Consider the following 12541-nt stretch of genomic DNA (forward strand, 5'->3'; position numbering starts at 1 on the left):
TATGAAAAATACAGAGGCTGTGCAAAGTTTGATAAAAAAGGCAAACATTTCACCTTGCTTTACTGAGCTCATACAAAGGATTAGCACTAGACTAAAGGACATAAAAACAAAAGATAATACGCATTACAGAAGGTCCCCAAAAACATTTCACTGTCAAGGTCTGCATCACTTGTCATGATTATTGTCCAAATTCTTACTATCTCTACAGGTTTGTGTGTTTGGGAAGAACAGTTGGAGACAGATGGTGCACCCAGTGTGATCAGATATGCTGGAACATCTCTGGGGTCTATCTTGTTTAGCTGTGGAATGACATTGGTTCACTTTAAATGTATAAAGTGAAATGAACACCCTGCCCTGGAATTAATCCTTTATTTACCCATTCTTACTGTCATTCTGTTTAAAATGACATGGGATAAAGAAAAAGTTTTCCCAGCTAAAGACTGCCATTATAATGTACTTTAATGTCATAATCAATTTCATAAGCTTGGTATAAAAGAGGGCATTGAGGCCAGAGCGATAGGGAATTATAATTAATTCCCTTAATGTACATGATTGTCTCTTTGGATACTCCAGCCACCATACCATAGCACATTAATTGTGCCTTTCTTTTGGCTTATAGGTTTGACAATTCTTGCCACATAAAGCCTGTGTCAGTTAAGATGTGCTGGGTGTGAAATATGCAGGAATGGCTTGACATTTCATCTATGAGTGAAATGAGAATTGACGCACTGTTCTGGACTCATTGGAGATAATTGCTATTGCTCGCTCACGTCGCCAGCAGACATAAAAGCTTTTTTTTTTGCATCACAGCACAAGGTGATATTTTTTCGTAATAACACCAAATGGCAGCCTACGGTTAGGATTCAGAGCATAATAGCAGCCTAACAGTAGTAGCTGATTTTCATGGGATGGTCATCCTCACTTGAGAAAGACATGCAGACCTTGGGATGCGTACTGTAGCCTCGTCTATTTTTTCCTTGGGGGAAGGCAAAGGTAGAAAACTTGATACAGTAACAGAAAAGAATCAAGGAGGAGCCGTAGTGTTATGATCTGTGGTCTAAAGTTAGGCCTACATTTGAGAAGCCAGATAAAGGGAGATACTGTATAGTGTGACAAATAAACTGAACATAAAGTGTTACACAGCCTAGTAATATACCTAAATCAGCAGTATCATGTTTGCTATGCGAGTAAATTGGACATTTAACCACTGCTTCCTACCTTGTGGTATCCCTCTCCGTATAGTGTATGGGTTGACAGAATTTGTAACCAAGGAAACTATCGTCTCCTTCTACCATTGGTTCATTCAACAATGCGAGTCTCCCCGAAACGCCCCCTTCTCCCAGCTGGACCAATCAGGAGTGCGCACTGCTATCCCACAGTACCACTGACGTCATGCACGCTCGTATTGCCTCGGACTGGAGGCAGGGAGCAGCGAAGGGTCGTCTTCTTCTTCCCGACTATGGAGGCGAGTTTCACTCTTCCACATGCATGGGACTAAACGACGGGACTTAACCGATGAAGTTACATGTTCCGATGTGGATCCGAACCGCAGCCTAGCCAGCACAATAACAGTCCTCCTAAGGTACTGAACTGCTTTTTTGCTCCTTGACTAACTGCAGAATAACTGAAAAAAACCACACGAAAGCATCTGTGCGCGAGAGGGTATGGACTGCTAATTGTGTTCAGAAAGTCTTGAATTCCTTGTGAAAAGAAAGTGGTAGGTCTTTTTTTGTTTTGGTAATGTATGCCTTTGGTAGAAGTCAGCATTCGTTAGGTTACTAACGTACACAACGAGAGAGAATCTAATACTACATTAATCTTTTTCTTGTGACCGATTCATCGCCAACAACGCACACCTTTGAGGGACCTTCACATGCTGTCTTCAGTGTCGTGCTCGGAGCGCCTTTAACCGTTACAACGAAAACTTACGGGCTAGCCTACATTGTTTCTATCCACTCCTGTAGCCAAGTGTTAGTTTTCTCGTGCCAGGGAAGCTTACTTTTTCATGATATCGCCCTTGAAAGCACATAACGTTAAGTGGCGAAGGAAAAGGCAGGTGAGCTTAGAGTGTGGGAATCTCTGGAATGCGAGGTCGCCGAGGGGCGGAGAGCCAGACTCTGCTCCCACAAGATAAGCTTACCTTTATTCTCACGTTCACTTAACACATTCAAACTACGCCATGTTTAATGTGATTAAATGGCATTTTAAGTAGGGGCGTTTCTTTAACGTGGACCTTTACAGCTCCCGTGTTGTGCAATGGGCAAGAAGAGCCCACCTTTCACACAAGATAGACTAGCTCCTGCTCCCTGCAGGGTGTTGATCTGATCTGCCTAGGCTACACAAGAAGTAGCCTAGGCATGAAATGGCATGACCTATAACGCCAATTTTGCATTCTTAGCTGGTGTGTATTCTTTTAGCCTTGTTATAAAATTAATTTCACAAATTTTAAATCACAAACTCAGGATGTAGGCATATGTCCATCGCCTTGTCCCACTTAGGTTTGCCAATGTAGGTCTAATTTGAAATGTATACCGGTCTCACATACAACCCATAGCACCCTTTTTAGAGTATTCATCTCATGTTTCTATCAATCCATTATTACCACTTGTCTGTATACAGTGTCACTTTTTAATCCTTGTGGGAAAAAACGTCATTGCCAGGGTAATGGGAAATCTATCTTGTATCCTTAATCCTTCTGTGTCATGTTTAAGTCTTAAAGTCAAGTCACCAAAGCAGGGAACATGCAAAGATTGAAAAGGCAGTCAATAATTTTGGTATGATTTGATATTCACCAAAGTTCAGATTTTATACTTGCATCACCATTAAAAAACTGTAGGGAAAAGAAAGCGTGCTCCATTTCTCCCCTGTAGCACTGCAGGTGTGGAAAGGTTATCTGCCTACCTCAGTGATGTGACCATGATGCAGGCTAATTTGATTTCAGCCAATCAGCAGTGGAAGTGCATATAACAAATGAGATCATGATGTGAACTCTCTCTCTTGCTCTCTCTCTCTCTTACACACGCACACACACTAGGAATCTCTAAGGTTATTCTCCTCGTGATTCACATTACTACACAAGACACACACTCCCACACAGCTGACATCTATTGAAGGAGTTCACTGTGCAGAATTAAAATAACGGGATACTGGTCTCAAGACCCGAAATGTCCCTCTGTTCTATTTTTTGGTAGATTTTGCTCAAACTCGAAGTAGTGGCACTATGTGTGTCACAAGAAGAGAGGTTTTAGCAAATCAAGCATGCAGCCAACCAATCGTCAGTTTCATCCGTCATGCTCCTTGTTGTTCTTCATGTTCGGTTGTGTTGATACTAAATGATATTGAGTTTTGCACTGCTCTTGAACTATTCTGTATTGGTTTTGTGGGTATTAAGTAGACGAAGCAAGTATTGTTTGCGTGAAGAGCAACCTTCTTGTGTTACAGTCAGCAGAAAAAAAACAAAACTGCATGTTTGCGAAAGGCCTCCTTGTATGTCAGTGTGATTGTTTGGCCCCGTGTTCATGGTGGATTCTATTTAATGGGAACTGACAACAGTTGAATAGTTTAGCGCTTCTTGGAGCGCCCCTCCTCCTTGTAATCCCCCCCTCCTTAATTCTGTCTGGACATCAAGGCTCAAGCCCGCACCCTATGTTACATGTCAGGTTTGCTTTTTTTTTCTCCAAAGGCAGAGTATTTCCAATGTTTGCCTCAGAGCCTGTAAGGCGAGAAACAAAATGCTTATTTGTCATGTGTGTATGCCCGCATGTGTGTATTTAAGTAGAGTGCTCAAATGGTAGGAAGGAAGGTCAGCATCCCTTGTGCACAATTCACTCAGTTCACCATCAGTCAAGTGCTCTTCAATGTAGAGCTTTTACTGAGTGTCTGTCAGCTATTTGTGCTTTATTTACTCCATCTCTTACCAAGCCCATAGTGTATCATCTTTGCGATGTTTTATTCATAACATGAAAGCAATCAATAAATAAGGTGTAGTAATAATACAATTTTGGATAGTTCTAAATAGATAATATTTCATGAATGAAATTTGTTAATGTTTCCCGGACATAATGTGTCGACTAATGAGTGGCAATCATGAAGTGACTAGTGACTGTCCTGATTTACATTACACAAAATAAATCTTTTACAGTAGAACTTGTGGGAGTTTGCATTATCATGCAGATTCCTCCAGACCTGTGAGAGGTATTAAGTAGGCCCTAGTCATTTGTTTCTCTGAGATTTTGTTTATTCTTGGATGGACTCTCAGCCACCGTGGTGTGGCCTCATTGCATTGATGATAATAATAGCTCATATAGGCATCAACCAGTGAGGAGCTTTTATTTACCCTTGAGCTTGAATATCCTTCTTTTTCCATCAAATCCCACCCAACATAGCTTCTTTCCATCCCACATTTGCATGGTGTGGCCTAAAGAGAGTCGGTCTGCCTCTTGAGGACAAACCACAAGTAGTAGAGTAGGGAAATTCCACTGTGAATTTGTAATATCTATCTTTATTAGGCTATATCACTTTTATGGGGTAAAAATATGAGCAGACCAAATGTAGAACAGAGTATTTTTTCTCAACATTCAGTAAGACTTCCAGCTAAACTGTTTTATCATATATAATGCATTTTGTCTGCTCAGTGTATAGGCCAATGTCCTATTAGATGTAATATGCTTTCCTTTCCTATCATATGAAAAATCAAATTAATTAAAGAACCATACTGCATGTGTACAGTGCATTCAGCCCTGCAATGGCTTAGTTAAGGCTTGGCATGTGCGGCTGGTGTTCATTGCTGATCTAACTGGATATGTAGATAAATTCCTGAAAGAGCTCCAGATTTCATGCTTTGGTTGGGTCCTGGACGGCTGAAGATAATAAAGAACACAAAGCATGTCAGCGTTTTTAGAGATTAGGTGCACAATAGATTTTTGTCCAGTAAAATAGGCCTCCATAGTCCTGACATGCTGAGTCTGAAAGACGGCCCCTCCTCGGTGTCTGCTTTGCGGACAGCAGCAGTGAATGGGAAAGGGCCTTTCCACTGTCAGCTGCTCCAGATGTGGCCTTACTATCGGAGCCTTCCTGATAGCTCATAACTCACGTAATCTATCTATCTAGGCCTATCTGCCTGCAGTTTTACCTCAATGGGTTGCACAGTGCCTCGTTGAATATTTCAAAGTCCTCGTTACCTTATCACCCCAGGCAAAAGCGCTCTAGTTACTGATGGTAAAAGAAGGAGCGGTGCAGGACTGTATCCCTGTGGAGTGCATGACATAACAAATAAATCCTCCTGAAAATACTGCTGTAGCCTCTACCGCTTGACAACGTGACATGACCTGGAATGACACTTCATGATGAATAGACAATTGTTGAACCTGATGTCATACTGTTGTAAATAATGCCCCACAGTGACCGAGTATTTTGGAGTGATGTGTGTACATTTTTCCTGTGTTTTTTTTTTTAAAGGGCTCAGTCCATATACACAAAGCTGTCCTTCAGAATGAGAGCACTATGAGAGACATATTGTCACATAAAATCACAAACACAAACTCGTGCTGTGTTTTCTTGGTTTAGACTTTGTCAGGCTCAAATATCCTTCTTGTGGGATCAGGTGTCATCTCAAAGTGGTGTGCGTGTATGCGCCGCTGCTGGATTTAGTCAGAAGGTGAAGGCATCTCCCCAGTGTCAGGCTATATTCTAGCGACCATGCAGGCTAATGTCAGAGGGTTACGCCTGTTCCCAGACTACAACTGAAACCTGAGACGACCTGCAGGATTTCTCTGCCTCACCTGCTTCCATAAAAGTCTGCAGAGGAGCAGAAGATTCACTTCTTAAATGTCAAGGCATTTAAAAACCGGCAACAAAGTAAAATTAACTTTGAAAAAGGGGGTTGTAGACATTGGAAATGAACAAATACAGTTCAAGTACTTGACATTTGAAATGGCATTTTATAGATCGTAAGGTTTGCATTGGTTGTGGAGTTGAGAGGCAGATGTGGGCTCTGTGATATCCAAACTGATATCTAACTTTCTCTGCAAAGATATCGGCTGAAGTAACTTTATACAGCGACAACATCAAAGCTAACAAACCTGGAGCTTCAAGGCAGTGGTAGACAGATTGACACACCTTAAATGAATCAGACACTGCTCTTGAAGTTTCTTTCCCTGTCTAGCACAAAGCTTAGTTAGTGGACCTACTCCAAAAGGCAGAGAAACATCCCAGAATAACCAGCAATTTTCTCCCTCTCCGTGTAATGTCTGGGGAGTTGACATTTGGCAAGAGTGTGACTCAACTATGACTGCTATGCTAACAGCTATATAATATCAAGCCCATCCAACCCGTTAAAGGGTTCATTTTCTCCCTCTGTTTCAGGGAGAACTGTATTTCTGCCAGCAGAAGTGCAGTCTCTCTTGCATGCACCAGTAACCCTGAACAATGCCAGACCCTCTCTCTATTTGGATGGAGATTCACTCCCAGGTGCTCACACATCTTTTAAGAGTTCCTGATGTAGCTGAAATAAACTCACGTATTCCGAAAAATATTACTCATGCTTGATGTTAGAGGGAACCGACACATCTGTTTCAGTTCTGCCCAAGTGGCTAAAGGGATAAGAAATCTCATATTGCCATGTCATACCTTGGATATGAGAAAAGAATTGCGGAAGCATCTCGATGTGGTATGATGAACGTGATAGCACCCTACACTTTGTGGTCTGTAGCACCCAAAGGATATAAATTGTAGCCAATGCCTCAAATAAAACCATACATACTGCTGCAGAGCTGTAAAGTCATACATGCCCTCCATGAATCATTACAGAGTACAACTAAGGAGGAATTTATTTTACTAACCTGTGGGCTGTGATTTATTTTTTCAATTAAACCCCCTTTGATAGATTATCCATATAGTACCCTCCAACAACAATTCCACATTCTCCTCAGCTCCCAGTGACATTGTAGTGCAGGAAATACTCACCTTTTTGTGAGTCTGACCAAGTCCCAGAAATCCCAATTTCCTGTTGTACAAGATTTCTCTTAAATTATGCTAATCAATCAATAAAACTTTGGATATCAAATACAATCTATGCTGACCTCAACTAAATCATTGGTTTAAAAGGCCAGCCGCAGTTGGTTGGATGCTTTGACATTTTCTACAGGAATTAATTTCCCTCTGTTTTTCTGCATCATGGCTCAATGCATGTCGGTGCCCTGTTGGTCAAGGCACACAGGATTTCATATTAAATGTTTCAGTTATTTTGCTGGTACCTCATGGTTCATCTGAACGGCTGGAAGGCACTCTTGTTTCCCTTTCAATTCTGCACTACATGAATGCAAATGCTTTAGTTCATAACTCATTTTGTTAACAGTCCTATGGTAAAGGTGAATCATTTCCCTCTTCAACAGAAATAACCCAGTCCTTGGCAATTTGATTGTTTTGGTTTTACTTTACTCAAGGACAGCGAGATGGAATAGGATAAAAGCAGCTGATGCATTTGCAGCTCATGCCTTTTATAAAGATGTTTAGGTTTATTCTGTAGCCAGTGGTTACGGTCAGCAATGGCTTTCATTTTAACAACTCCTCTGCGGGGCAGGTACTTCAAAGATTCAGTTCGACAGCAGCATGTTAGCTTTTGTTGGTGTAAGACCGAGAAGGGAAAGTAGAGATAACAGCAATGAATGAGATCTGAGAATAAACTCATTCTGCTTTGGTGATTTCATACACAATAACCATGAAAGCTCACTTGTTTACTCTCAAATCTTCGGGCATTGCCTTCTCAGCAGTGGTATTTCATCTATAGTAGCCTGCCATCTTAGAAACTTGTCAGATTCAGCCACCCGCTGCAGAGAAATTATCAGTGTCTAGAAATGCAGTGATTGTCACAATAAATCTACTCTTGTCTTTTATTTTAGCTTCATTCTACATGTTGGGAGAAAGAAACAAATATCTGTGTGAAGTTGATGATGAAGAGGGGCACAGAAAAGGCCAAAAACTGTGCTCCTGCTGAAATGACCCCACCAGTCAGACGAGAACAGAGTTGTACATGCGGTTTTATCCCCTGGACTTTCAATGTTCACCTTCCAAACTGCAGGCCAATGGTAGGGGGAAGTATGGAGAAGTGATAAATGCAGTGGTGGGACTGGGACTTTAAAGTGCTAAAAAAGCTGGTAGAGCCGTGCATGTTTACCGTGCCGTAACTGGGCCCTATTGATGGTCTGGCTTGGAACATATTCCATTCCAGGAGGAGTTTTCTTTATGCTGAACACCACAATCTGTTAAATGGGTGTTCATGCAGTTATCAGAAGCAGCCCCCTAATTTGAATGGATAGCAGTGCGTCGTTTCCTGACCCCTGCCTGTCCACGCTGATGCAGTGAGTATTCAGTAAGCAGTGTTAATGCAAATCAGCCATCAGGAAAGATATGGGCAGGCTTCTGTTTATCCATCTCCCTCTTCAGGCTGGTCTCCATAATACTTCACGGGGGAAAAAAAGTTTCCTTCCTCACGTTTTAGCTTTTCCAGGTTCACATAGGTTCAAAGGTCAATATCACTGGATTGAAGAATTCAAATATCTTATTCTTGTGGTCTAGAACAGTCCGTTCAACTCTCTGAATTGCTTTCTACCAAAGCTAGAAGCCAAAACTTACTTGTAATGCCATACCAATATAGATCTGGAGCTTATGAAAAATTAAAAGAATGTCTTTATGTGAATATATAGTGTTTGTCTTTACATCCTGAAGCAGAACAGCTATTTTTATCCCACTGTTTTGATCACTGTCACAGATGCATTTTCCACCTTTTTGAATTCATTCTTAACTGAACTGTGTACAGCAATCTAGGGGAGGAGAAAAACTCCCTTTGGATATGGGAGACAGTAATAAATGTTCACTATCGACTGAATTGTCCAAGGGCATAAAAATAATGATAGAATTTGATTTTGGAACTAATACACTCAAGGTCTAGCATTAATGTGAACCATCTTTTTGCAAGTGGTGCTATTCTTTTTTTATTTTTTTATTTTTTTACATGCATTTCACGCTTTTCCCAAACAAACAAACAAAAAAACGAACCACTGTCTGACAGATAAGTAAAGGCTTTTTGTCTTCCCATGACGGAAACCATTGTTGTCTATTATGTCACTCCCAATGTTCACCGCAGTTTACCAGTGAGTCTTTCACTCCAATTAGTATTATCCTTCTGTTATCAGTGACTTTACTTTTTAAGGGCACTCTAGGGTCTCACAAGGAAAAAAATAACCACATAAGGACAATTAACTTGATGCTTACTTAGAGAGACCTATTTTAGTCATGCCGTAGGTGTTTCTGTTAATGAGGTGAAACACAACTAGACTCGAACAAGATTGATGGAATGGAGAGTAGATCATATTAATAATCTTTCTTTCTCGCACATAGTTACATACTTACTCACACACTAAAAACAGTGTCGGCCTCTGCTCATTCACTCATAAAGTGTGGGTACATGAATATCTCAGAGCGAGGTGTATGTGTGTGTGACAATAAATGATGAAGCAATCTTCCCTTTGTCTTCCAATTCATCTCAACAAGCCTACAAGAATTTCCTTTTTACGAAGAGGCAGTCAGTTAAGCTAAGCTAACACCGTTCTTAGCTATGTGATTGATCATTTGTCTGGGGACGGTTCATCTGTTGCAGTAATCAGTCTTAAGACGAGGTGCTGAGTGTGCTCCGTTATTCACTCCTTAGACACCTTGCATTGTGGGAGCCAGGACACTGTCAATAGCGGGACATTTGTATGCTAATTTGCCTCTTACATCGTACTCAATTTCTCTCATTCTGATGATCTTGGTATTTCTTTCTAACCCCTCTGTGCAGAATCCTGTGCGCCGTACAATCTTCATATTGTAATTTGATAACCACCTGATATGAGCCGCAGTGGGAGAAATTAGAGCCAACAAATGCAGTGCATGGTAGAAGGGAGCACAGCATTGATGAAACCGAATTTATTCTGTGTCAGGTGAAATAATTAACTTCCCCAAGCCATGAACAAAATCTTTTTTTTTTCAATCATACATTTATTCAGCTATGTCAATAAGCATGAGTGCATGAAAATTGCTAAATTGTGACTGGTGTGCGCATCTGTTGCATTTAGTCAGTTTTACTTTCAGAAATGAGCTTGTTGTATTGACTTCTCTGGAGATAATGGGAGCATTATCCTATAATTCCTTCTCAGGAAGCATTGTTACTGTAGTCGTGTTTGTATTGTAATTGTATGCTGGAAGGCATTATGGTGTTTAACGTGTGCTTCTAACTCTATGTGACAGGATGAAGCACGTTTGCCTAGCGCTAGCTCTGATTCAGTGGGAGGGATTTACATCCAATCAGAATAATTTATATCCCACTTTGTCACAACATGTTACTCATGAAATTTTGGAAACGGCTGATAGGACTGCAATTGAGCCTCTCTTCCCCCCTATTAGTTAAAGCAGTGTTCTACTGAATGATGTTGAGGGTGAATGATCACTGCAGGAACTTGTGGTCATGGGATGTTAGTCTTCTGTTTTTTCCCCGCTGCAGAGTGTAAACATGAATTAGATTATTTGGTCTGCAGTCATCTTTTCCTTGTCCTCGGTGAGTAAACATCTCTGGTAAGATAAAGTGCAACAGAGTGAGTATTCATAAGGTGTGTAGCATTTGTGTGCACAGATGTATGAGTGTGCGTGTGTTTGTCTCTGTGTGTGTGTGTGTGTGTGTGTGTGTGTGTGTGTGTGTGTGTGTTGCATTGACTGTTCCGTAGTATGACGGTGTTTCCTGCCTTTCCCCGGAGCCAAGCCCTGCCCTGCGCACACACATGCTCAGATTGGCCCTGAGTTGTTGCAACATTTTGTCGGATATGATTCAAGGAATGGGGTAGGCATGGGTGCAACTTCTTAGGGATTCCTCAGCATGCCCACCTTCATTCACATTGGAGTCGGTGGAGGAGACACTGCTGGACTACTATCTCCAGTCCACCCGTCTAGCATTGTACGTATCAGCAGAACAAGAGGTATGTCCCTCTTCGAAGCGGGCTATATCATTTCCTTTAGATTGTTAATGATTGATATAGCGATTGTGTGTGCATGTGTGACAGTTTCAACTCTGGATAGGAGACATTCCTTCGCTGTCGGGTGTGTCAATATGAGCAAAGCATTTTCAGCTGTCGAGAGCAGCAGAAAGTCAAACATCTAGGGATCTAATAATAACCTTTTGTGTTTTGCTGTTGGCAAATCCATCACGCAGGACACGCATTCACACAACTCAAAAGGCATCCTCCTCAAAAGAATTCTCCATGTGTGGTGTGTACTAGGAAGTCATAGAATCTGGAGAGTCAGGGGAATATTGTATGAGGCATAACTGGCTCAATGTTTGGGCAATGTTCCAGTTTTCTAGGCATATTCCCTGCAATATGCTTTGGATCATTTGTGTATGCCTCACACAAAATTTAAAACCAGCTCAAAGCACTTTTGTTAGCAATGGCTTTTGTCAGCAGTTCCTAAACATATGTGTTTTGTCTGTGTAATAGTTTGTGTAGGAGGGGATTTCAGAATTTGTTGCGGGCAGAGTCTAAGAAATGCTGCTGTTGCAAATGCTTCATTTGAGTTGACGCAAAAGTGTTATTGTCCCTCTCAGTCTTTTTTCTTGGTTTGTTTATTGGGGCTGAAATATGGTATTGATCAGGCCTGGTGAAGTCTGAAAAAACATACCGGACCACAAATATAAGTTTTATTCAGGAAAGTCAATACGTTATTTAAAATAAGTAATTAAACATTGTGGGTCTTTGGGGACTTTGTTGTAGCTGCAGAGAGTTTAGTAATGGGACTATCCTTCTCCATACAAAGAGTTCATATACCATGTAATGTTGCTAGGTCATTCTAGGTCAGGGTTAGACAACCATGGAGGGCCAAGACTACACCAGGGCCATGTTCAAACCTTGCACCATTTTGCTTCCAATGGTGTGAAACGTTTTGCCTTTGAGGTACGTTTGATCCCGTTTGGGGTGATTCTGCATTTTAATTGGCAACATACAAATGTTTGTCACACTGATGCGCAAAATGGTTTGGAGAATTCTTCAAGGAGGATGCACAGAATCGCCATCTCAGCCAATAACAATCAGTAACAAACGCTTTGCAGCAGGACGTTCAATGCACTACCTTTTTCTTTTTAAATTTCCTGTTTGCTACATGTCGGGGCTATTGAACGCGCCCCAGGTAATTTCACTGATCAGGTCCTCCCTCTCTGCTTGAAGGTGTGCTAATCAGTGAAATCAGCTGCCGTGGTCTTTGGTTGGATGAAAACCTGCAGACTCACTCACGGCCCTCCATGGCTCATTGTTGCCTGTCCCTCTTCCAGATAAACATGGTATTGATCAGTTGGCTTAGATGGAATTAAATTATGGACTTTGACAACCTCATGTTTGTTTCAGACATCAAGAGGAAGTCGGACGCAGAGAGTTTTAGTGGGATGTAAACTTGACGCAACATAAAACATTTATTTGCTTGTTCTGTAAAATGTAGCTCATACAGTATTTTGTGATTTTACTTT

The 12541-nt window shown here is 41.3% G+C and overlaps 1 protein-coding gene across 2 annotated transcripts in view; it reads left to right on the forward strand.

The window, feature by feature from the left end:
* The first annotated feature begins 10869 nt into the window (after nucleotides 1–10869).
* Nucleotides 10870–12541, forward strand: part of pkp4 (plakophilin 4) — a 64371-nt gene continuing 62699 nt past the window's right edge. For both annotated transcript variants that reach the window (XM_071523065.1, XM_071523066.1), the window contains exon 1: nucleotides 10870–11006. In XM_071523065.1, coding sequence (XP_071379166.1) covers nucleotides 10907–11006 — 100 coding nt within the window. In that variant the 5' untranslated portion in view covers nucleotides 10870–10906. The remainder of the gene's footprint in view (nucleotides 11007–12541) is intronic.

The sequence above is a fragment of the Centroberyx affinis genome, unplaced genomic scaffold, assembly GCF_046629955.1.
Source record: "Centroberyx affinis isolate AG114_WGS23_722 - 3 ecotype Tasmania unplaced genomic scaffold, CSIRO-AGI_Caff_v1 ptg001058l_1, whole genome shotgun sequence".
NCBI classification, from domain to species: domain Eukaryota; kingdom Metazoa; phylum Chordata; class Actinopteri; order Beryciformes; family Berycidae; genus Centroberyx; species Centroberyx affinis.